Source organism: Colius striatus, chromosome Z (assembly GCF_028858725.1).
Source record: "Colius striatus isolate bColStr4 chromosome Z, bColStr4.1.hap1, whole genome shotgun sequence".
Classification (NCBI taxonomy): domain Eukaryota; kingdom Metazoa; phylum Chordata; class Aves; order Coliiformes; family Coliidae; genus Colius; species Colius striatus.
Window position 1 is genome coordinate 10,077,652 of NC_084790.1, and position 25,208 is coordinate 10,102,859.

At 34.3% G+C, this 25,208-nt stretch overlaps 1 protein-coding gene across 1 annotated transcript in view; it reads right to left on the bottom strand.

Moving 5' to 3' along the window:
• The window catches only part of ADGRV1 (adhesion G protein-coupled receptor V1), a 270,716-nt gene that overhangs the window by 242,962 nt on the left and 2,546 nt on the right, over positions 1–25,208 (bottom strand). Inside the window, exons 2-14 of the mRNA XM_062018552.1 lie at positions 24,878–25,027; positions 23,721–23,816; positions 22,535–22,639; positions 21,083–21,196; positions 17,685–18,250; positions 16,222–16,492; positions 15,079–15,408; positions 11,773–11,949; positions 10,516–10,739; positions 3,886–3,918; positions 1,852–1,978; positions 1,578–1,763; positions 508–688 (exon numbers count right to left, since the gene is read on the bottom strand). Coding sequence (XP_061874536.1) covers positions 508–688; positions 1,578–1,763; positions 1,852–1,978; positions 3,886–3,918; positions 10,516–10,739; positions 11,773–11,949; positions 15,079–15,408; positions 16,222–16,492; positions 17,685–18,250; positions 21,083–21,196; positions 22,535–22,639; positions 23,721–23,816; positions 24,878–25,027 — 2,560 coding nt within the window. The remainder of the gene's footprint in view (positions 1–507; positions 689–1,577; positions 1,764–1,851; positions 1,979–3,885; positions 3,919–10,515; positions 10,740–11,772; positions 11,950–15,078; positions 15,409–16,221; positions 16,493–17,684; positions 18,251–21,082; positions 21,197–22,534; positions 22,640–23,720; positions 23,817–24,877; positions 25,028–25,208) is intronic.

The following is a 25,208-nucleotide window of genomic DNA, read 5'->3' on the forward strand; positions in this document are numbered from 1 at the left end:
CTTGCAAAACTAATGATATGAGAGCATTACATGAAAGGGCACACAGAGAGAGACCATTAAAGCCATTCAAACTTGCTCAGATTTGTTATTTTTTGCCTTTATATGTACCTGATAATTGAATCAAGATAGATAAATTGCCGTGACCCACATGAAATTTAAAGTCTGCTCTTTGCTTATGTAGCACTGTATTCTTCATGCTACATAAGCAAAACTACTACTATCTCCAGGTTCCACTTTGCCCATACATTCACACTCCATCCCTACTATCTGGCATATTCTCTAGCCATTTTTTTCACTGGGTTAGTCCCTCTGGCTTTCCAGGCCCATCTTTCTCCACTTCAGCCTGCATTGCTCATCACGCTGGCACTGTACTACTCTAGAAACTCCTAAATGGAGACTTGAGTCAGACATGGTCCCATAAAGGTGAAATGAGGAAACAAAGCCTTGCAAAGGCAGGCAGCAGATAATGTAGTAACTCTAATTACAAAAAAGAAAAAAAAGAATTACCAGAATAGATGGTTTCTCCTTTACTTTCCTTTATGGTAACTGATAGTTCTTCAGGTAGAAACTGAATGACACCATGTGGATCATCATTCTTCAAAATGGTTATATTGACCACTGTGGCATTCCCCAACTTGCCTGGCATTTCACTGTAGCTACTGAGTATGACAGAATATGTCTCATCAAGCTAGAAGAGGGAAACTTGGTCAGAATGAAAATACATACCCAGTACAAAAACAGATACCCCGATATCCAAATTGGCAAACACCCACTGCCTCTAACCAGACAGAAAGAGATAAAAATTTAAACAAAATGCAGTTAAACACAATCACTACATCTACATTATGTTTGTACATTGCCATTAGAACGAACTGTTAATTAAAAATGTCTATGCCTGATAGGACTATTTTCTCAAAAAAAATAGCATTATTCTAGTCATGAAGTTATTATGTGTACTTAACTTAGAATCATTTCACCACACTAGTAGAAATATACTTGTGATGCTCCCTGATACACAAATTTTCCATAAGATTTCTGCCTTTTTAACAGGTAAAGCAAAGATTTAAATCCATTGACAGCAAACCAATTTTAAAAGAATATGTCAGTTTGCTTTATTAGTCTAATAGAACATTTTACTTCATGTATCTCTTGAAGAAAGCTCACAGGTAACACTTCAAGGAACATTCAAACAAGTATCAGATCTATGTATCTGTATGGCAGATACATAGACTGTGGGGCAATGAGAGAAACTGGCAGATGATTACTAGAAAAGAAACAAAAAGGAAGTAGTTCTTCCTATGTAGTTCAATTCAACAATTGCACTCTGTACTGTAGAATTTCATGGATTCAAAGTGTAACCGTTTTAATTCACAGTAAAAAAAATCCACTGAGGACTATTAAACCCAAAGACATCTTCTGCTTACTCAGGTATCCCTAGTTTGCAAGCTGGGAAGACATTCTGGACAAGACATTACAAATTTGTTTTACTCCTATATATTTGCCTATATTTTAACACAGTGAGAAACTAATACACCTCAAGACACAATTTGAGGAAGGAAATATATTTAATTTTTTACCTCTGGAATCCCATCCATTCGTGTCAAAAGAGTAATTATGATCTCTCTTTCACCAGGCTTAAACTCCAGAACTCCTGTGCTTCCATAAAACTCGTTATTGTCTCTTGGTTCTACAGTGTAGCGTAGAAACTGCCTGACAAGACTGCCTCTGGTGCGAACAATCTGCAGTTGGACAGACTCTCCTTCCTGTAAAAAGGAAAACGCACCTTTTTTCTAGAAGTCTGCTTCAGCTAAATTGTCCATAACAATTTAGATAAATAACTCAATCAGCTACCTTGATACTGTAGGGACCTCTGGAAGAGGGAGAAAATTCGAACAATCCTCCAGGATCATCATTTTCCAAAATAGTAATTTCACAAGTAGTAAACCCATATTTCAGTATTTGATTTTCCACACTGACCCTGTGAAAGGAAGGAAAGAGATTTTTTTGACTGAAAATTCTGTTTGGCAAGTAAATCCACACCTGTGTAAATGGCATTAGTATATTTAATTATGAAAATAATTTCATGAAAAGAATAAAATATATTAAGAAAGACACAGCAGTGTCTTTAATACATTTAAAAAGAAAAAATATTTTGCTATTGAAGTAACTTTACAATTAGTTTTTATAGTTTGTGATTCTGGGTGTTTTAAGTCACACGTACACACAACACACAGGAAAAGAAACAAAATTGTGCAATAAAAAGTTAAGAGTTACATTCAGTATTACTTTGTACTTGGATCAAAAGATAAAGGATAATATAAAATCATTTAAATAATTTTACTATTGCTAAAACTATAGATTTCACCTTCACCTGTTGTTTATATACCTTCTGTAAGAGGCTGGATCCAACCATCTGTTGGATCCCAGTTTGGCTCTAGTAAGCATTTGTCCTACTCTCAGTAAGTCAGACTCATTACCTTCATCTTCCCTTACTCACAAAACCTCTGTCTAAAAGCATATGGTGAATGATGCAGGCATGATCAAGTAGAGGTCCCCTTGGTGCACAATTTCTCTCCCTGGGCTATGGCTACAACATCACAGTCTTACTGATGGACATGAATGGGCCATATCTGACAAGAGAAGGAAACTGAACATTTCTTGTACTCAATTCCTCAGACATGATAATTTTCAATGACATTGATTTAAGTTCATTGCATTTCAAATACCAGGAAAACTACTGATGGTTTGGGTATGACTTATTATATGGTGTTTTATGTAGCTAGCTTCCTGGATATCTCCTCTGTTTCCTGGAAGAAAATTTCAATGAACTCGTGGTCCAACATACTGTAACTAATTTTATGGTTTTACTGTACTACAGCCCAGACTTCATGAAACACTATTTCATGTAGAAAGAAATGAGATCTATCATATAAACATATACAAATATCTAAATGTTGGGTGTCAGGAGGTTGCGGCATCCCTTCTATTGTAGCTAGCAACAGGACAGGGGGTAATGGGATGAAGCTGAAACACAAAAAGTTCCACTTAAATATAAGAAAAAACTATTTCACTGTGAGAGTGATGGAGCAGTGGAACAGGCTGCCCACAGGGGTTGTGGTCTCCTTCCTTTTAGGTCTTCAGGACCCGTCTGGACGTATTTCTATGCGACCTGATCTAGATGAACCTGCTTCTGCAGGAGGGTTGTTGGACTAGATGATCTTTAAAGGTCCCTTCCAACCCCTACCATTCTATGATTCTATGATATAAAATATTTTAAATTAGTTCCAGAATCATTTCCACAAACACTACATAAATACCTGGAACACTCAATACACACACAAAAAAAGTATCAATGTATCTTGTAGCAATGCTTACAAGAGATGATACAAGATGCAAACCAGGAAATATCTATTTAAAAGAGTAACATGTCATATCTACAATTAATTTTTAAAATGTCATGAGACACAACAACTTGTGCTAATCTAAACTAAATGCAGGTTATTAAAAAATAAGGTAACTGCTCATCTTTGTCCTTAGAAAATTTCTCTATAATTGTAGTCAGTTCAGGCACTTAGTTGGAGAAAAACATTTATGGCAGTTTAGAAAAACTAATCTATTATTGCATCAAATAGTCAAATATCAAACACTGAGCCGTGCATTCATAACTTTAATCATGCACAGATCCTAAATAAAGAAATGTTTTCAAGTGGGAACCCCATGCCATCAAATTAAACATCAAAGAGCAAACATGCATTGTCTGAAGAGATGCAGAAGATGTGATTCCTGAGAGGAAAAGAAATTGTAAAGACAGATTCTGTCCAAACCAATCACTTGTAAAACAAAGCATTGATTCACTGAAAACAAACCACAGTTCACTGCACTTACCCAAAGTACACGACAAACCTTTCTGTCTCTACCCTGTCAACACAGAAACAAAGAAAGAAAGAAGGAAAAGGGATGGGGGAAGAAATGAAACTGCCACTTGCTAGAATTTCAATAGTACTAATCTTAGAAAAGAATAATAACATTAAAAAAAAAAAAAACAACAAACCACAAAGCTTTCTTTTTCCTTTCCAAATGCTTATAATATTCTTTTATGGGAACTCTACTTGCTTGCCATTTTCCTGTTGACAAAGGCCAGCAAGTGGGTAGTTCCCACTTAGGAGAAATGACCCCATGACCAATTCAGCATGTCAAGACCCATTCACAGTCTACCCTACCAAGCCCTCCTCCAAGAGCTCGATTACTGCCAGCATCAGTGCCTGCTTACAACTGTACTAGCAGCCCACATTTATAAAGATTCTTTCATTTAAAAAAAAAAAAAATCAAAGCTGAGATGATGTTATTTCATCTGACAATGTGATAAAACTGTTAAGCATAGTGGGAGTTACCTCAAAAACTGTCTTGGCACAAAATCCCATCAAACTTTATTTTTGATAACTTTTCAGTTAACTGTATTAGCACAGTAAAATACCAGTAAAAAACCACAAAAAAACAAAATGTAAGAAAATAAAAGAGTATTTGCTAATTGCTTAATCAGCCCCATTCTTATTGATTTCCAGTGAGGCTAAATTTGAAATACTATATATTGAGATGTTTTTCCTTCCTTCAGAAACATATGCAAAAGTATTCCAAAGCCACAAAAGAATTAATGCTATCAATAGATCAAAGAGTAAATTCCAGAGTTGGTAACACTAAAATTTAATTATATCACTAATGTGCTGGTAATGTTATTTACATCAAAGAATACAACTGAACCATTATTGTTGAGTGAGTTTTTGATACATATGTACAAGCTTAAGTAGTTAAGGCATAATAATTCATCAGAAAGTTAAAGGGCATACTAGAAATCAAATCTCTTTCAGCTTCATGAAGTTACACTGGATGAGTTCAAACATAGCTCAGACAAAAGAGCCTGTTAAGATGAACGGAGCAGTGCTGGAATCTAATATTGTGCTGCAGTGCACAATGGCAGCACTGCAGTAATACATAGGGTAGAAGAAGTAAAACCATCGCAAGGTACCATGAAGCATACACCTTTAGCATTTCTAGGTGTCTGAAAAGACTGGCAATACTTTATTGCTTTTAAACAGTCACAATGTTAAGTCGGATCATAATCTAAAGACTTGCAGGTGAGAAAGTAACTAAGTCAGGTTCAGTCCATCCACTGCTAAGGAAAACAGTTTGTTAAGGTGCTTTCTGCATCCAAATCAAATTTTCTACACTGGGATCACTTTATTGACTGATTGATCTGACTATTTTTCTCTGCATGACTGGCCAGACTGCTGTCACTGCTCTGACATGATAAATGTTGATTACTATTCAAAAAAGGCATAAAATGCAAAAAATTGAATTGAAGCACCTGGGATTAGGCTTCCAGCTCTGAGTTGCTGTCATATGAGCAATGACCAGCATACATGGTAGGATCCATCATGTGTACACTCTGAAGAACACACTTTTTGCCTTTCAATTTGCCTTCTCTCTGTGTACCTGTGTGGCAATCACTGGACTGTGTCTGACCCCAGTGACCATTACCTGGCCTAGACCTGATGTGTGTTCCTGGCTTGACCTGCCCCACAACTATGATCTTGCTTGATACTCTGGACTTAGGTTGTTCACAGTCACCTACTCCAGCCTCCTCACCTGCCTCACTGGTGGCAGTGGATTGAGCCTCTGCCTGACAAGCAATGTTATAAAGCTGGACTTCTGGATCTCTACCACCACACAGCCTGTGGGCCATAGGCACCAGCACTTGCTAGGTGACTTGATAACATCCAAAAACACCACGTAGTTCATGGTACAGTCCTCATCACAAAGATGTTCAAACTGTCACAGAAGATCAGTTTAGTCCTGTTGTGCTCTGTGGTATGTGCAATAATCTCTTTAGGAGCTCCTATAACAGCAGAGTGAAACTGGAACACAGATGGCTCTTGAGAACTTCCAGAAGTCATGGTTTGCCCTGGTGAGGACATTCAGAAGTAATGACGGAGTTGAAGTATCTACTTCTACATAGTCACTTAGCTATACCAAGTAGCTCCAGCTACTAAAGAGAGCACCTGACCAGGAATAAGGACCTCTCTCTCAAGAGCAAAGCCACTTGCTTTTCTTTCTTCTGAGATTAACTTTTCTGTAAAGTGGCTATCTGCAGATATGCGTTTTCATTTTATCAGAGGGGAAAAATGCTGGCAATATTTATGATGCTAACATAAGAAACACAATCTCAAATTGTGTAACTGTTTTCTGTGATGAAACAGCTGGAAAAAACAATTTCCATATGACAACTCTTATGTGAAATGACTCATGATTAGGGAAATTCTTTTTTTAAAAAACCCTCAATTATTCTTTAGAAAGAACTACAGATTTATTAGGTCAAGTAACAGAAGCTTCAAATTATTTCTTTCACTTTTTTAAACACACAGTACTAGCAAGATTTTTTTACTGAGCTTAACTCACATAGCAATATCAAAGTTGTTATGAGTTAAATACCACTACAAATATTAATTATTAAGAGATGCAATGTAGTCAAATTTGATAGCTTTGGGCCATGAATTGGCACTCTGGAGAAAGTGAACATTTTGAAAAGAACCTGAGAAATGAATTGCAACTGTGAATCTGTACTGCTGTTACTCTTCAAAACACACTTTAAATAACTTTCTTTTCTCTCAGGGTATCTCAGAAAAAGTATATTCAGATAGGTTGTGAAATGTCACTCAACTTGCTTCCCAGATATGTATTCAGTGTTTAGTCCTCCTTCAATTTTTCAAGGATTATCTACAGATTTAATTAGTGGCAAGATCTAGCTTTAAAGAACAGTATTAGAATAGGATTTGCTACAATCTAAATTCTACTGAACTTCTTATAGGGAACATTTCTCCAGGTTTAATCCACAAATTATTTTATTTTGGAGGCTATTTTATTTTTTATTACTCATAGGGGGACATATATGGTGCTAATATTTTGAAAAGTAATAAAAGTTGGCAGTAGGTGTACAATGCTCACATTTAAACATTCTACTAATATTTTCAAATAACTTTTTCCCCATCATAACAAAGTCTGAACAAATCTTTGAAGAAAAAGCCAAAGTTTTACATTGAAAGAGTTAACTCATATAGCATTACATGTATTACTTAACAGAAAAATTAATTAGGTGCTTTGAAACAGACTTAAAAACAAGAAATCACCAAGAGTGGAGAAAGTCTCAGTTCCATTAAACCCTATCTTAGAGTATGTGTACATGACAGTGCACACAGCAACCCACACCATATAAACATCACTAAACACCTGAATCAAGGACCACATATGGCAGGCAATGCTTTAAATTGCTCTTCCACCATTTGATAACTTTGTGTCACGAAGTAATCTCTTCAATAGAAAAATGTTTTAAAAATCACAATGAAATAGTGCAATCTATCTTTTGTATTTGCTACTAAAAGAAAAAAAACGTTTTCTAAATTTATTCAAGACAGAATTTCAGCCCGTGGAAACTTGCACCCTGCATCACATTGCAGCAGTTTTGCTTTATTATATATAGTAAATGAGATTTAGGTCATGTAAAGATGAGTCTGTTCTGGCACCCTAAACAACATGAGTCATGACTCAAAAAACATTTGCGCATAAGGACTATTTAAACAGTTGTCTGTTCACGGATTATCACTTTAACAAATTAAAATCAATGTATTGGTATATTGCTATTCCCAGACCACAAAGTCCAAAAGTTATCAAACTTGTCACCATTCATTTAAGAGTTCATACACAACCGTCATCCCCCAGAGGTCCTGGGGCCTCACTTGTCCTAATTGTCAAAGTGATAGCTGGATATCTTACTGAGAGGATTACAGCCACTCATAGGAGAATATTGTGTGTAGAATGAAAAACAACTGAAAAATCCTAATTTCTGTTTCTGCTTATCAGGCATAATGAACAGCCCTAGTATACATATATGCTTTCACAAAGCATACACACAACTTCCACGGCCTGTTCCACCTACATTCATTTAATTTCTCATTTAGCTTTCACCATAGACATCTGGCTTTATTTATGTTTGGGATCAATTCAGGCCTATTCAGATATGGACAGGCATTCAACCTGAAGTTGTTCCTAAAACAAATAAAATATTAAGATGCTTCAGAAGGTGCAGGATTGTCTTGCCTCTTTATTAAGGTGCCTTCTTTGGAAGAGTGTTATTCATTATATATTCATTATATATATTCATGTGGACAGAATTAAGAGTTATTTTTAATATCTATGGCCTAGGGACTGAGGCCATAAAGCAAGGAAGGAAATACCAATTCTAATGCCTTGAAAAGTTTATCTTATAGTTATGGATGCAATTAAAGCTTGTTTAAAGTGTAAACTGCCTTAACAACACCACTGAGTTGTAAATAATACATCCTTGTTAGAACTAATTATTTTTATTATTTTAGCCATACTATTACTAATTGCAATAATAGAATGCTTATGAACATATTTCTGTGTCTAGTTTAATTAAGGTTCTTACATGCTCTATTTTGTTACTGACTTATGCTACAATTTATAGAACAGTACAAGCATATTCACAGCACAGTGCATCTTTGTTTTCACGCTAATTCACTGCTGCTGTGAGGTGCTGGCTGCAAGCCTCAGAAGCTGAAATCTTCTGTTCATCCAAAAAATACAAACTACCACAAGCTTACACACATAACCCTGCCAGTATCATTCAACCCCGATTTGAAGAGTCATTTCCAGGATTGAAAATATGATCTTTGCAGTCATTTTATTCCTGGTTTCTGCTAATTTTAAAGGTGCCAGATTTCACTCTTGGCCTTGAGGGACACGGTCCAGATCTACAGAAAACTTCAGATTTTATCTCCTCCTTGTTTACTTCGTTTTCCAGGCTAGAGCACCTGCTCCTTGCTGCATTCTCTGACCTTGCTAAGTGTGGGAAAGCTGCTTACTATTGGCACACTTTTTTACCAGCCACTTTGAAATCAATATAATCTGCTACTCTTACCATTTATAGTAAAAGCAGAACAGTGGTTACATTTGTTCAGCTGCCAGTCAAATCCTCAGTCGCCGTTTCTAAAGCACAGTCATGGGTTACTACTCAGAATAGGTGGCAGAAAACTGTAGTTACACATACCTGCAGAACTGTCAGGACTATAAAAGTTTGTTGGGGTTTTTTTTATGCTGTCTACTCTACGTACTTATTTATTTCCTATCTCTCTACTTCGATTTTCTGGCTACCTTACACAACTTAACACCACCATCATCATTTCTTATTTTTGTTTCCCACTTAGTGCCAGAGACTCTACAGAATTCCTTGAGACAATCCAGTTACATACACAGGAAGGAAAGCAGAAAACTGCTTGCAATAGTGTTCGTTTGGTTTTGTATTGAACAGCACTGTCTTTTCAGTGCAGTGATTAGCCAAGGTAGAAGGAAATAATTCATTCTGCACTAAATGCATCCACCAGTCAGCTTTTTCAGAAGCAGGCCCATCCTACAATTCAATGACATCTTTCCTGTGTGATAGAATGATGTTCAAAAAGTAGGCTTTTCAAAACAGGATCAGAAAAAGCTTGAGGAGTTGGTTGCTAGTCTGCTAGTATGTAATCACCATGAGTACTGGTGTTAAAACTCTCAAGAGCTAGTTTGCAATTCCTATTTGGGACAAGAATACTTCTGCTTAAGGTAACTGTGAGTTGTAAATGTACAATGTGGATGTTGCAGCTTCCACAAAAGTGGAAAAATGTACTGTAGACTAATAGAACATAGAAGAAATGGTGGCATTTCTTAACTATATATATGCAACTGAGATGCTGGAAGCAGGATATAGCCAATATTATCTTGTTAGTAAATCAAAGGGAGAATACGTTCCTGGATATGAACTAATTTCGCCATCCTGAGTAGTGTACATATGCAGATAACGGTACTTCCTGAGGTCCCTTACAGTCTCAATTATGCTATAATCTGAATCTCTTGCAGAAGGGGAGACTACAACTACATACTTTCAGAAACACCATTTCTCTCTTTGTAGCCAAAATGTGTGTTAATGGTCACATTGAGCTACTTTGAAAGGCAGCAGTTATAATGGAAATATGTAACTAGTCAAGAGCAAGCAATACTGAACAAGCAGAACAAACAAAAAGCTGATCTAATTCTGAAACAATGCTCTAGCCATAAACCTTTTTCTGACAGAAATATAGTTATGTATTGCTTTCTATTTTTCATTATTTTTTCCCATTACCTTACTACATATTACTTTTTCAGAACATATAACCAAGACCTATAAACAAAGATCAAAGTTTTAAAAAGAGCATATATTATTTCCATCAAAATACAAACAAAATTAAGTCATTAGATAATAAATACAACATAGCTGCTTACATTGATCTTCAGTCAAAGAACTCATTCACAGCCTGAATCAAGGACATAACACAATACATACAATATATCCTAACTAATAATGTGCTAATTTGTTATATAGACATTGAGTATTACTACTGATACATATGACATAGGACTAGGGTACAATACCTGTCCAAAGTTAGCAACACAGTTTCATTCATTTCAGGTATATCATCAGCTTTAATGGTAAGGTTGATTGTAGTATCACTTTGTCCAGATAAGAAAACTACGGAGCCATTAAAAGGACTTATATCATCATGTGTTATTGCCTTTTGATTGAGACCAGAGGGCTTCAAACTCCAAAACACAGTTGCCTGACCATCAGTCCCATCTCGATGCAACGCAATAGAAACCTATGAAATACATGAGTGTCTTGGGATTTGTAGAACTAGATGCAAAAACAATTAACCCCTTGCAAATTACTACTGAAATATGAGTCTCAAAACATTCATATCAGTTTTTTACTTAGATCTATGTATAAAATTATATCAAAGATATTAAGTCAACGAAAGTATATACTGAATCTTACAGCTTTAACCATTTATCAGTTACATTCGTAGACAGTGGAGGTGTCACATTATTAACATTACAAACCACTAAGGAACCATGAACACAGAAAGCCTTGTATGGGTGATTTCATCAGTGCCCACCTCATCAAGAAACAATCTAGGTTTTAAATCTACCTTAATTTTACTCTGTTTTTTATAGTACAGTGCAAAACTCTACTCTGCTTAAAGAAATTAGAAACAAGTTTCCAGATTCAGGATTTGAGAGAAGATCTCAGTGAAGATGACTAGGGGGAAAAAAAGGAAAATGTGTGAAAAATCATTTTAAAGAACATTTCTCCAGCTGGATGTAAAGCAATCAGAAGGATGGCAATTCTGAAAGTGCTTCTTCGGATTCTCACAAGCCTAAAAAGCGTAATTGTTGCAAAACAAACCCAGCAAGATAAATTCTGTATTTGCATGTAGATCAGTCACCTATAAGTTACACAGACATTTCTATGAAATTTAGGAGCATTATCAATCCTATTTAACATTGCTATTTTTGAAGTTGGTGAGGGAGATTGAAACTGACTTCAGCATCTTTTGTTCTATATGAGCATCAAGACCTGCTCAGTTTTAAAGCCTTTAGAGAAGGCAAAGATCAACCTCACTTCTCTGATAATGACACATTATTTCGTACCTTAGTTCCTCAAGAACTTTTTACCTCCTTCTTTGTGAAAACCAAAACAAAGACAAAACCAAAAACAAAACGGCGTCAGGCAGAACTTGGAGATTGGATTTTACTCACATTAATTTTCAAATGCAGCACTGAATATAGCAAACTTTGTTTTATTCAAACAAATTTTCCATACTAAGAGATAATATAAAAAGTATTACTTACCACTGTAGCAGGAGAATCTTCTGGCTCAGAAAGAATAATTGGAAGATTGCTAGTAAAGCCTATCTCTCCATTTGCAATATCTGGAGTAATCTTCAGAGAAATATTTCGAATCTCGCCTAATCTAGGACTCACAGGGGGGATCAGAGGAATTCTGTTCATCAGCTCCACTTTTTCCAGCTGTAGAAAAAAGAAAAAATTGAGAAAGAAAAAGTCTTAGTACCAAGTCAGAACAATTCTGACATTTCAGAATAAACATCTCCAAAACAAGTTTCTCGTGCTGGCAAAATTACTATTACAAAACTGTTTATGTATCAAATAACTTTGCTTTGTCAGCCAAATTGTAAACTTCTCAGGCAAATCACATTTATGTACACAACTATGAAACTTGTACACGGACCTATTCATTACTAGACCGACAGGCAACACTATTGATTTGACAACTGGCCCAAGCTACTGTCCTAACTTAATTTTTTGTGTTATGCTTTGATAAAAGTCTGATGAAGTCAGATTCTGATAAGTCCAAGAATTATGCTGTTTTCTTTAGTGCCTTGCACATTTTTAGATCTATCTCAATGTATAATAACTAATACATTATAATTGCATTCTGAAATGAAAATCAGTATAGTATTTTCTGCTACCATATTTCTGATGGGTTATGTATATAATACCCTCACTCTGAATGGGGTGTATCACTCACTAAACCCAGCAACGATATTACAAGATGAAGAAAGGAAGACTTACCAGTATAAATATTTCTTACAAATATAATTTATACTCTGTGATTCTGTCTACATGCATCACTATATTAAATGTTTCCATAACTGATTTGCATATACTTCTGCAAATATTTCACTGGCACATGAACCAACAATGACAATGACTTCCAGAAGGGATTTTTTTGCTTATTTATCAGGTGTTATAACACAGAAAGGTTTTTTTCAAAGGGGGAAAAGTAGCTTTATTTAAATCCACATAACGATCATGAATCACCACTTCAACTGATGAGTTTTAAAGACCATCAATTCTTAAAACCAATCTATATAAAATGCTTGTGCTGTATCATACTTTGTTCCACCATTGATTAACACATAAAAACATTCACACATACTTTACGATAGATGGAACAGTTTTGCACATACTGTATTCATTAATTGATTCTCAACCATATGAGCTAGCTTTTGAGAGTCTGAGAAACAGATTGTGGGACTGTTTGTTTCCTTTGTTTTCTAAGCTTTCTTTTAGAGTAGGCCTTGATCTTGCAATTAGCAATCTGCAGGTGGACCATTTTGTGATTGTTAGCTCAGTAATTTTTCTGAAATACTACAAAGCCAAAACAATTCACTTAATTAACTGCTTCTGATCCTGGATAGCAACTTTGAGATTAAAGCAATCATTAATAAGGAACCAACACTTTTTTTTCCTAGTTCATTGTTTCTTTTTAAAGCAAATCAGCTCATGAAGAAAAAAAAAAGAATGCATTGTGAGTTGAATAATAATAAGTAGTAGTTTATTAAATTAATCTTCTCATCCATACCAAAAACTGCACCTTAGACTACAGTAGGTTATTTAATTAAAGATGTCATTGAAGAATGTTAATCTCACTTTTCCAGTTCCTCCATCCATTCTCTACTTGTGTTTAAGCTTCATTTCCTCCTCCACTCCTCCTCTCCCAATTCCTGAGTTATCCTTTATTGTGCCTAGTACAAACTCCGTAATCTTCTCATTCTAACCATGTTCGCTGAGATTATCATTTATTCACAACGTGGAAGGATTGTCATAGTGATAAATAGGGGTATTTTTCTTCCTTTTCTAAATGAATTATTTGTGCTGGAAAGCGCCTCTGACTTTGTTTATTCGAACAAAAAGATTTTTATGGTTCATGGAGAAAGTACAGAACATTCACCTCCTGCCTCCCTGGAATCCACAGTTTAAAAAGCCAAAGTGCCTGCATTCTGAAATACTTCTCACATGCGTGCCTTGTCCATAGCCCACACTGCAATGTTATTTATGATGTATCAGTTAAAAGGGTCTTGAAATTAAATATTGCAATTCTTGCACACATCTTTCAGATCTCATGGAGGTATAAAATACACTGACTTCTTCTAGTATTTCAGACTGCAATTCCCTGTCTAACTGAGAAGGAATACTAGTGAAATAATAATATCATTTTCACTTTTCTCTTTTTGTTTAGTTTTTTTTAAGAGAATGTGAGGGAAAGGAGGTGGAAGGAAGAAATATTTTTAAGGCCCCAGGATTAATTAAAGCATCTTTGGAAGAAGGTATTTTAAAGGCAAAATGTGAAAAATTTTAAATCTATGGATTTAACATCATCATCTTCATTTGAAAACTCTAAAAGATGTCTAGTTTAAAATGAAAAAATTAAAAGGAACTAAGAAATTACTCTGTGATTCTGGATGAGTGAAGTACTCCCTTTGTGTATCAAGATCACTACCTGGGCACATCGTCCTGGATGACCAGAATAGCCAAAGTTAATCATAGGAATTAGAGATTATGAGGGAGTGTTAACTGTAGGTGAGAAAGTAAGTTTGACAAATACTGAATGCAATGCTCAGGATCTTTCACAGGAGCATATCTCAACAATACTTTGTTAAAATGTAAGTAAATATGGGTTAAGATAAAAGCTTTTATTGGAAAGTGGAAATTATTTCTTTAAACATTTTTGATAGAAACTAATTTTTATGTCAAAAATACAGTTTCAGTGAATTTTTCCAGCCAAATCTAACTATCAATGACAGAAGTTCCCTTCTTACAAATTCAGAAAGGAAAAAAAAACAGGAGAAATAAACCAACAAAAAGCCATGTACAGCCAAAACTGAACAAAATACTTTTAACATGGTCCAGACAAATTTATATATAAATATATGTTTGACTATTTAAAATTTATAATTACTTTTTTTTAAATTTGTCATGCTTCTGTAATTTAAATCATCTTAATTTAGTTAAATTGAAAATCAAGGGGCAGACAACAAAATATATCTCAAAAGGTAACTAACTTCTGCAACATTGATCTTATTTTGTTAAATTCCATGAATAATATCTAAAACCTTTTGCAACAGTCAAATTTTTTTAAGTGGTGTAATTAGTAAATAATGACAAAGAATAAAGCCCTTTATGCCATATTTATGGAAGCTTTTAAAAAAGACTGTCGTCTTAGCTACAGGGCTAATCTTTTTTTTTTTTTTTTTTTTTAATCCAGGTAGGATCATTCCAATGGACTAAATGACTAAATTATATCCTTTCTATTACACAGGCTAAGAAAAACATCCCAAAACACAACTGAGATACCTGTATGAGGAAATGAGCACCATTTTGAAGAAATGCATCATTTCTTATTGGTATGTTTAAAGTATCTTGTGATTTTCCTTCTGGAAATAAGAGAATGCCTCTTCTGGACATATTTAGAATGCCATCTTTCGCTCTCTCTGGATCCAGGGCTCCAGCTGGAATATACAGTGCCGTATAAACCAACTGCACGTCTCCAACTGTTCCTCTCTCCCTTGCAAAACTCAAGGATAAAAAGCGTCCTGTTGGATTACTTTCAATCTTCTGATTCTCCATAGGATAAAATTTTATTAGGCCATAAACATCATCACTATCTTGAATGTAAAATAGAAGCTGCAAAATAGAAAACAGCATCACTTACTCTATGCTACAGCTACTATATACACCATAGTTTTCATGCTTTCATGAAAGCATGTCCTGAGTGAATTAGCCCTCCAGAAAGAAACCGGAATGACAGCCCCAAATTATTATTTATATACAAGCAGCACAACACTGACAGTGGCAATTTTTCCACTGTGCATCCACCCTGTGCCAGAATGAGCTGAAAAACTGATTTTTTTTATTTAGCAGCCAAAGTGAATAATTTTTAAATCTTTCTGATTGTGAAAAGTTTCATTTTATTCACCAAGTTCATTCCAACAATTTCTGAGAAGGATACAGTAAGGATTTCAGTTGCAAAACTGTCAGCAATGCTAATCACCCTTGATTTAACAGTTCAAAGATTACAGTCTTAATCACCAATCCCTCCTCTTGAGGCTGTTACTTTGTATAAAACATTCCAATGAACATTAAGACAGCAAATGAGCAAGTGAAAATAACTTTGTAAGCAGTCACTCAAGACACAAATATGTAATGTTGGGAATAATCTAAATTGAATGTTACTGCACTAAAAAAAATCTGGCTTTGCATGCTATACTAAGCCAAATATTTATATATTGAGTATAGAAGTATTATTTACTTATATACTAAGTATATCATTTTATATTGTAGTATATATATTGCAAACCTGTATCTACTAAGATTATATTAAGGATTAATTTGTTTGGTTTATATTAACATCAACCAATCAATGTTATCAATGCTGGTAAACTCCCTGATTATTACCTATTACTATCTTCTCCAAAAGAACCCTAAAAGCAAACTTACCTCAGATGGTTCACTGACTTCTGCACCTCCCTGTATTGTATGAGGCAAGAGTTTCAGAAGATAGGGCTCTGCCTCTTCCGGTATATCATCATTAACAATGTTCAGAGGAAGTGTTACCAGCATCTGTCCTTGATTAAAATGTATCTCCCCAGATGCTGGAGTGAGGTCTGCAGTCACGAGTGAGGGATCACTGCTATTTCGGATTATAACCCAGGCAACAGAAACATTTCCATGTGTTCCACCATTTCTTACAATCGTAATCTCTTCAAACCTACAGTTTTGAATGAAAATAAAACTCCACAATATAAAATTTTAATTAATAGTGTCTTGCTGAGTTATCAGTTCCCTGAAAGATTTACACTGATTTGTGTGGAATAAAATGTCAATAGCTGAAATTTACATTTAAGTCAGCAATTAAAGTTTGTGAAATCATAACACACATGAGACTTTTCTTACTGTGCTTATTCATGAGCTCTCTGTAATGTCTCTAAAGACATCTGTTACTAAACTTACTTTACTGGTGCTGAGAAGTGCAGACTTTGCATGTTTTGCACTTGTCTCGAGAAACACGAGTGAAATTTCAGGAAACTTTGTTAACTTTCTATACTTAAAAAAAAATTATACTAAAATACAGTTGTCAGTCATGAATATTTAAATAATGATTCTGAATTAACTATTTGTCTCTGTAATGAAATACGTTATTGATATATATGATACCAGAAATGTCACGTTTCCTGCATCTGACAAGATCATCACTTAGAAAAATTCAAAGTGCAAGTTTCATTACTTTACTATGTATAATAAAGAAAGATGAATGCTGAAGTGCTAGGCTCTACACACTACAAAATATTCTTTTGAAATTATTCATAGTCTGATAGCTTGATGCATTACCTCTTTCTCCAGGGATAAACTAACATCTGTAGCTAGCAATGGACATTTGTGATGAGATTGTCAACATTGTGTATCAGTCCTGCCTGTAAGGTTCATACAGAACTTTGCTTTTATTCTCTCCGTAAATTACAATTATTTAATTTATTTTTGTGTTTCAGGTAAGTAGTTCATGGGACACACTCAACACTTTTTTAATTTTTGTAACCAGAGATACAAAGATTTACCAAGAAAGGAATCCAGAAACTTATTTCCCACTTCTATGAAGTGGTGTCTGGCAGCATTACAACTTCTTTGATGCTGCCTTTAGATTAATGGTTTTTCAGTATTCTGATAATGTGATTAAATACGTAGTTTTAACACATAGTTCATGTATATTAAAATACTTCCTGTATAATTAGACATTCCTATTTCCTTGAATTTTTTGTAAACTTGATAGCAACAACAAACTGATTTTTACATTGTATTTTTGGTAGTGATTTCATAACTACTTTCAATGAAATCCCAAGGCTGCTTAACAATGTCAAACAAATCTCTCAAAATAACTAGATATCAGATTCTAAGATCTTTAGTACCTTGAAATTTGGTCTTCATCAATGACAACAGTCTGAGCAAACAGGATACTGTTGATTGATAGCACTCCATAGGGTTTATCATTTGGTTGGATGGTGACATGAGCAACAAATGGATTAACCAAAACAGCATCTCCTTGCAAAGTGTCCTTAAGAAGTATAATCTGAAAGGTCTCAGCAATTTCTGGTATGGCATCATCGAGGATCTTAAATTTCAAATATGTTTCATGAACTAGTGGTGGGAAAACAATAGTTGTATTTGGCTGTAGATCCAGGAAGTCTACATTAAGTTGTGCATGTGCTGTTGAATCCCCAGTTATGATGGCGTAACGGACAGAGATTTCATCTTCATCAGGTCCAATCAATTTTCCACTAACATCTTTTCCACGAACTACTTGAATTGTTACCACATCAATTTCTTCAGGCACCACATAAACACTCTGAATGAAACGCACAGGACTGTCATTTTTCTTAATGTTAATCTGAACAGAATTTTTTGAACTGTTGATTTCAGCTCCTCCCTCCACACTTCTCAGATGAACAACAAACAATTCATCATTTTCCGGTATCTGGAAAAATAATAATAGCAACTAGGTGTAAGTCACATTTCGAATACATGTATAATGCTCTCATTGAGAAATATGTTTATGTATTTTGCAGAAAAGATAAATAATTACAAACTTGACAGCTCATTTCATATTAAAACAAACAAGAAAGAAGTCTTGCTATTAACTTTGGCTGAAAATTCCTTCGCAATACTTCCTTTTTCTAAGACATACTTTTGTAGTCTGGCAATATTAAAAAAATAAAGGACTAGTCAAGAATCACAAAAATCTGGATCTTCCCAACTTGAGACTATGAGTTGATCTACTTCTGGAAGTCACTTCTGTTTGGAAACAAAAGTTTCCACTCCCACTTGCTTAGATTTATGTCTTGATTTTCTTGATACTTGTATGTGTGCATACAGGAATGCTTATGGACACAACTTACCTTGGCCCTTCCATTCCTATACAAGTGAAAAAGGAACGTTTCCTACATTCAGACACATCCATATCCCCAGAGAAAATTTCCAACACAGAACGCAAGTGTTTTCTAGTGCTTGGCAATTAATTTGGCTTTAGCATTTCTACAAAATGACTGTGTAACACTACATTTTAGTTTTAGATATTTCTTTTCCAACATCACATTTTAGTTTTAGATATTTCTTTTCCAACATCTGATGCAGCAAACAGTAAATACTGGCTTACAAACCATACATTACAAGACATAAGGATGGGACTTTTTCTTTATACTACTACATTTTATTCCCCAATTCTTGACTTCTTAAATCTACTTGATTTTTTTTTTAAATATATTTTATTAATACATACAGGTAACAAGTAGATCTATAAAAATTATTTATCATCTTTGCATCTCATCCTTGCTATGGACTCCTAGAAACCAGTATTATTTGCTTCTGAGAGGAATTTTAGGACATAATTACCTATTTTTTCCTACTGGTAATACTCTGTTGTAAAGTTGACAAATCCTTTTCATGTATTTTGTTTACCAAGCTAAAACCTTCTGAAAACCCTGCTGACCAATATTTCTTCTCTTTCACACTCATTTGTTAATTTGCCACCCTCAGATCCTTTTATAGGACTAAGAGAGTGGGTATGCAAATGTCTTCATAGTTCATGCCAATTCTGTGCCTTGTTTGGCTTGTGGCACTTAAACTTGCATAACGTTGTTGACTGATGGAAGGCTTTTTGTCAAAGTGAGATCTGGAAGCTCTTAATCACCTTTCTCCTATACTGAGATACCACGCAGTTATTTTACCTTATTAGAATAGATGCTAACTCTATTTCATTTAATTTGCTAATTAATATACTATCTTGCACCACAAAAATGTACATTTAATTGATAGTCAAAATATATCCACAATTGTAGTTTTCGTTTACATCTTAGGATCTCATATAAATGGGACATTCTGGAGTTCATAATGGCATCACAATTGACTAATAAAAAAACAAATAAAAATTCAAAGACAACAGTATAAAGTGTTTCTAGTGCTGCCTCGCCTCTTTCATTTTCTCTAAACAAAGTTTCCATTATTTCTCACTAAAAAAGGAAATTATTCAGTAAAGTTACTATAAATGTAGTGCTGTGGAGATCAGATCTGTAATCCTCTAATTTCTGTAGCAAAAGGGCTACCCAATTCAGAGGAATACTTGTTTCATTGTTTTCACTGACTTCAGATGCTAAAAGTCCAAAGTTCGGAGACTAGCGTTGGATTCTTGTGAATACCACCATCACCAATAAAGTTTGTTAGTCAAAATTAACCTTTCACGTGTGCCTGTGGAAGACTTCACTGAGTGGACCACTCAGATCTGTACAGAACAAACTTTGAGAAACAGAACTTGGAGAGCATTTCTCAGAGAATTTTTTTAAATTGTACCCTCTCAAAAAGTCTATTTTTTTTTTTTTTTTATGTAAAAGTCACAGAAATATTGCATCTAATCTGAAAGAGATGTTTCTACACACCAGTCTGGCAGTCTCTTAACATCAAAATTATCAGTATAGGTGTGTAAAAGCACTTTTTATAACTAATATAAAGATGCAAAAAAATTATCTAGCATTGCTCACTTCTTAAGGAGATACTTTTTAATTTTTTCTTGTTAATTTCCTTATTAAGTTGTTTTGTATCATACTTACATTTTTTCCCTTCTCATTCCCATTATAGAATCTTTAAAAATACAGAAAAGAGTAGGAAAAATAAAAGTCACAAATTGAAAAGTAGAATATGCTTTGCTTACTCTCACAACATATACATTTGGCTTTTTCCAGAGGCCAATTTAAAAATTAAAAACTTTTCATTATTACTTAGTGTTCAAGCTCTTCACAAGACTGCTATTTCTTTTAGAAATGTTATCTCTTTTCAATATTTTTAAAAATGTGGGTTTACCTCAAAATCTATCTACATTACAAAAAAAAAGTCAACCTGTCTTTTCCCTGAGAATAGTAAATGTGTTATATTCTTTCCTTGGTGGAAAACGTGACATGTCTCCTCTTCACATGAATGAGAGCCAATTAAGTTAACAAAGAATAAACTGGATTCTTATGCACTGTTAACTGAAGGCAGAGGAGTTGATTATTTATGTATTTACTGCAGTAGCACCTAACAGGGTGTAACCAGAGCAGCCAGGATATGTTCAGAAATTATTTACTGATGAGAATTACAGAGCTGGCATCAGAAGTAGTAAAAATAAAAGACCATAGAGCAAATGTAACATCACTTTACTAAGTAGAAGCACTTTTAACCTTATTTAAAACAAGCATTTTTGCAGCTTTTTACTCTCTCTCCTAAACAGCAGTTAACCTTCTATATATCCAAAACAAAAACAAAATCAGCTTGTTCTTACCTCATCATCAAGCACTGTTAAATTATAAACCAGCATTGATTTCCCAGGGGTAAATGTAATATTTCCCCTAGCTGGACTTAAATCTTCTTCAGCTGGGTTTGGTCCATCCTCTATCTGGAAAACAAAAAAAACCAACAAAGGATAAGAAATATGTAAAATACAAATATAAATCTAGTACAATAATCAATAACAGCATGTGAAATGCATAACAAAGAACTGTCTATTCAGTCATCTCCTGCTCACAGGCACAAACATTTAGTTGTTAAAATCTGCTCTTTTTTTGGCAGATGGTGTGAGTCAGGGTAAACATTCTGAAGAAATTATATACTGACAGAAAAAGCAGAAGTAAACTACTTCCATATAGGTCTATGAAGACTCTGGCAGCTACTGATACATAAATGACTGTTTTATATTAACAGAAAGTATATTAATTCTAATTTAATTTAATTCTCTAATATTTCATAATAAGTTCCAAGATAAAATAATAGCAGTTACTGGATTTGTGTCCTTTCTATCTTGACTTGTGATATTAAGGAAATTACAGTTAATACTAAAAACTAAAAAACTAGGAAGACTCTTAAAACCAGTATCATGAGGATTCTTTAGAAAATGTAGGTAGTTTTTTTCAATGTACATGTACAAAGCACACTGTAAGACAGACTTGACTCATAGTAAAATGATAGTAAAATTTATTGGACCTTAAAACAAACAGATCTGGAATAAATTATAAAGATAGTCTCATTCCATATGTTAACTACATATGCTGTATAGTTATGCACTACAGGATGAATAGTTATTTTACACAAAATCCAATACAATTCTCTTGAGATTTTGACAAGTCTGGATTAAATCCCTGATGTAAGGCCAGAAAATTGATAAAGAAATACTCATATGAAAGAATTTAAAGTATGTAATTCAATAGGAACTAAATATGAAAAAAAAAAGTAAAAGAAAAAAATAAATACAATAATTAGCACATGAATAACAGCCTAAATATTCAAAATGATTTATTATTTTGAAAGGTTCAAGTTTCTGTGAATTCCAACTGCAGTCTTACAGAATTTCACAAAATACCAAGCTCTCACACTTGTATTTTCTAAGTTTTCAAAAGTACCACAGACTCATACTGATGGCTTTTTGTAACATATAGACAAATTTTGAAGAAACATGATATAAGACATTTACACACTCAATTCATATTCTTTTCTAGTTTTGCCAACTAATGCTGCCTCAATTATCTTCCTCTAATGTCTCTTAATTTTTCCTCAAATTAAACATAATTACAATATTTTCTATTTAACAGGTAGTATCTTTCCATTATATGAAACAGATTTAACAAATGTAGACATTTTTGCACTTCTTTCACTTTTGCAAACATTTTGATAAATTATGATTATGGTCTCAAAGCTTCATGCAACAGACTAATGTATGATGTCTCTTTGATAAACTCACCTCAAAAGTTACGACGACAGTCCCGTAGGTTCCCCTCTCCCTAATTAGAGTGAGAGGCACAAATTCATTTCTGCCTCTGGGCTCATTCACTGTGATTAAGGCAGACTAATGAGGAAGCAAAGGGACAGGCAATCAGGCACAGATCAAATATCACAGGAGAAGGAAGAAACTGTTACCATAGAAATACCAAACTCCCACAGATAAGTTAATCCAATCTGCAAACCAGTCCATTGATGGCATACATTTCCTAGCAACCAATTAGTTCAGCTAATAAAAAGCTTGAAACATTTCAGATAAAAAAAAAGTCCTACGTTCTGCAAGTACAGTGGGGCTTTTTTTCTAAATTAACATAAGTCAATATACACAATGCACTAGCATTATAATATGCACTGGTAATTATAGGAGCTCCTAACCCTGTTAAAAATAGGTTTTCTCCATTAAAAAGCCATTTATTAGATAACTGGCTATGAATAGGCTCTGTCTATCAAACCCATGGATTTCAAAGAATTATGCCAATTCAGGGAGCAGCATGACTTGGTACTGTGCTGATGAAAATTTCTCATGTTCTTGTGCTTTTTCACAGAAGTCCACTAATAAAGGTTACACTGCCATAAAGCTATCAATAAGGCATAGTTTCTCTTTCTACTAAAAAATGGTATTATTGCAGATATCCTGCACACTGCTACAGCTAGGGTCACAACAAGGTCTTATCACAGAAGGTGTTACACAATGCATATATCATTATACTGTTTTCTCAGCTTGAGAGTTGAGTATAAAATAGCTCACTAAAGTTGCGAAAATGTATATATGCTCAAGATATCTTTAACTTTCCTAAGGTATTACTCCTCACTTCCTCTCTGCTATATTTAGATCTTGACTCATAGATGAGAAGCAACAGGAGTAAAAAACTTTTTAGAAGTTTTATATTTAAGATGATCCACATATTCACTGCAATGTGAGGGTCTCAAGCTAGACCTCACTACCTAAAAGCATGTAGAGCCACCAAAGATGTATATATGTATGAATAACATACATATGTATGAATTACCTCTAGAGATGTTTTTAAAGATGTAACTCAGAATTAGTTTTCAAGGGATTCATTCAGTAGAATAACTAACTAGCCTCTTTGACCATTTCATCTTCATGTTGTCTAAAACTTTCATATATACCTTATAAAAAGCCATACCATGTAAAAAGAAATTATTCCAAAGGCATTGTCATTTGATAGGATCGTTACAGTGACAGATTTGGGTGAACCAAGCTTTATCCTTGCAGATGGTTTCTAAAATTAACAAAACAAAAATAGACATTAAACATAGTGATGCTCAAAAAATGCTTATTTTGATTCTACTGCCTTTAAAGGATAATATTAACCCACAACAAATTGAATTTCTATTTAATGGTATAATGAAAATTATTTAAGACACTGGAATACACAAAATCATTCCTAATTCTTAAAGAAATTCACTCGATATAGTCAAAAATTAAGTGCTTGAAACAAATTTTGTAGACAGTTAATCATATTTTGGTGATCTACTAATGACATCATAACAAGGAACTAGATATGAAGCATGTAGCACTGCCAGTAACTCCAGAGTTGTTCTTTTTTTCCTGACATTTGTAAGAAACTGAAACTTTGAAGATATTATACTATAACACCAGCTAAAGGAAACAAATCTTTACGTTACAAACCGAAGGAAGTAATAAGGGAAAATATGCATTTTTATATTCCCTGCAAACATCCCAAGATGTGTATTAATTGGCAGTAAAATATGACGTTTATCTTTACTGAACTGATATAAAAAGTAATTAACTGCTACCTAAAAAAAGGTGAATGTGAACACTTGTAGCATGACTCCTGTGAGGCAGAACAATATAAAGAGATTTCTTGATAAGTTTTTTTTTAAATTGTTTGTTTGTTTTCAGCTAAGTCTCTTTTACCCTCTTCTTCTGAAGGACTGAAAGTCATCCTCTTTGTTTTGCTACTTCACCCTCTCTTCCAGGTACAGTCTATGCAGGAAAACAGGAGACAGTCTCTTCACAATCTAACTCTTCTGGTCTCCTATACAACTTCAAAAGTTGACAGCTGAAGGCAGTGCCCACTCAAGCTTCAGGCTATGTCTATACTGTACAGCAACATCATATATTTATGCACACAGACGTGGCAAAATATTCTAAAGAGCAGTAAGCACCATCCTGGCTAGTCTCCAGATTTTAGTTTTTACCTATTAGGATTCAGACTGACAGGCAGTATAATTGCACTGAAATCTGTGTAATACCGTTCATTTATGTCAGATTGCCCACTGTTTTGTGGGGAAAAGAAAAAATGAAAAACAGACTTACTGGTAGTGTCAAGTGAAATGTGAATGTCTCATCAGCCTCTGGAAGATCATCATCACAGACAGATATATATACTGTTTGGTTTGTTTCTGTATCAGGTATAAATGCAGCTGCGTATGTGTCAAAAAAGTCTCCTGTGTTTTCTCCATCAATCTGCAATAAATACACAACTGAATGCCATCTCCTTCCCCCATGATCTTCTATAATATTCTGGACTCATTTAACAGATGTCACATATTCTAGGCAAATCATTCCTCCTGCAATTTCCCCTGCTGTCATATAGTTAACTTCTGGACAGAAGGCATAGATAAGAGTCTCTTGTATCCATGCTGAG